Here is a 1,798-nt window from a genome sequence, read left to right as displayed (position 1 = left end):
TCAAGCTCGAGGAATGAGGCCTAACACTGTGACTATAATGAATCTCCTTCCTGTTTGTGCGCAGCTAGCCTCTCTGCATCTAGTAAGACAATGTCATGGATATATTATTAGAGGCAGACTTGGTGATATCCGCCTGAAGGGGACTCTACTAGATGTATATGCTAAATGTGGCAGCTTGAAGCATGCATATTCTGTCTTCCAGTCAGATGCTCGTAGAGATCTGGTTATGTTCACTGCTATGGTAGCTGGGTATGCTGTACATGGTAGGGGTAAGGAAGCACTTATGATCTTCTCTCATATGATTGACTCAAACATAAAGCCCGATCATGTTTTCATAACTACTCTGTTGACTGCATGCTGTCATGCGGGATTAATACAGGATGGATTGCAAATATATGACTCAATAAGGGCAGTTCACGGTATGAAACCTACAATGGAACAATATGCTTGTGCTGTAGATCTACTTGCTCGAGGGGGTCGACTTGATGATGCATATTCTTTCATCACACAGATGCCAGTTGAACCCAATGCAAATATATGGGGAACACTGTTAAGGGCGTGTACAACCTATAATAGGATGGATCTGGGGCACTCAGTTGCAAATCATCTTTTGCAAGCTGAATCTGACGACACCGGAAACCACGTTCTCATATCGAATATGTATGCTGCAGATGCTAAATGGGAAGGCGTGATGGAGTTGAGAAACCTAATGAAGAAAAAGGAAATGAAAAAGCCAGCGGGATGTAGCTGGCTAGAAGTGGATGGGAAAAGGGATGTTTTTGTGTCTGGAGATTGTTCTCACCCTCGTAGAGACAGTATTTTTGACTTAGTCAATGCTTTATATCTTCAGATGAAAGAGCCTGTGGTGTTTTAATCGATGAAAATTGTGAAACATACCCATCGTACAAAAACCTCAATACAGAGCCACAGAGGAGAAGATCACCAGGAAAAATCTACAATCTATGGGTATTTGCTTATAAAGGTGCAGTGAGATGGATCTACTTGAATCCTCAAAGAAGTGGATGGGGATTTAGAGGCTTGCATAGCTCACTCTTTAGTCGATTATCAGCTGGGAATGCGCCAGATGTCTCTTTAGAGAACTCTGTTACTGAGGAAGAGATTAGATATTCTTCTGATTCAGTAGCGACTAAGCTATGTACTAACCTTCTAAAGCTTGTCTCGGGGTCGTGTTATCTACCGCATCCTGATAAAGAGGTGACTGGGGGGAGCGGATGCACACTTTATCTGTGCAGAGGAGCAAGCATTGGTGTAGCAGAGGGCAGAGCTCGGTATCGATGCAGGTTACTATTCTCGCGAGCTTATGTCTAACTCAGTGAATGTAATCCAAGATGAGCCTAAAAGTTCGATTGATCCAGCCAGAGTATTGGAAAAAACTCATACTTGCACAAAGTCGCAAGGGTCTTCAACGGCTCGCATCATAGCCTACAACCAGGGACTTCATATAATCAACTTAGGACAGCGGGTTCATGGTTGTCCATGAAGGGCATTACAGTTTTCCGTTCCCCTGTTCAACAACATGACTTCAACTTCACCTATCAGCAGGAGAGTGGAAGAAAACGCGATTTGCCAAGCTCAGGTCAGGTTTTCAGGGTTGCTGTCGCTCCTGGAGATGTTATAATAGCTGAAACAGATGGATTATTCGACAACCTGTACAACAACAACAACAACGGACTTGAGTTAGATAAGTCCTGGATTTCACACCAAGGACTCACTCACTCAGTTGTGCCCACAGTAAAAAGGCAGGGGAGTTTTTGTCACTTTTTTAGACTCTAATTAA

At 43.3% G+C, this 1,798-nt stretch overlaps 1 protein-coding gene and 1 pseudogene across 1 annotated transcript; both read left to right on the top strand.

Annotated features, from left to right (window-relative positions):
* Nucleotides 1-13: 13 nt before the first annotated feature.
* LOC9298504 (putative pentatricopeptide repeat-containing protein At5g08490) lies at nt 14-874 on the top strand. Its single transcript, XM_002862384.2, has one exon. It carries the CDS (start codon nt 14-16, stop codon nt 872-874), a length of 861 nt encoding a protein of 286 aa, XP_002862430.2.
* On the top strand, nt 857-1,794 carry LOC110230453 (annotated as a pseudogene).
* The last annotated feature ends 4 nt before the right edge of the window (nt 1,795-1,798 follow it).

Source organism: Arabidopsis lyrata, assembly GCF_000004255.2.
Source record: "Arabidopsis lyrata subsp. lyrata unplaced genomic scaffold ARALYscaffold_487, whole genome shotgun sequence".
NCBI lineage: Eukaryota > Viridiplantae > Streptophyta > Magnoliopsida > Brassicales > Brassicaceae > Arabidopsis > Arabidopsis lyrata.
The sequence above is the reverse complement of the archived record's forward strand: the minus strand, read 5'-3'. Positions and strand labels throughout refer to the sequence as shown.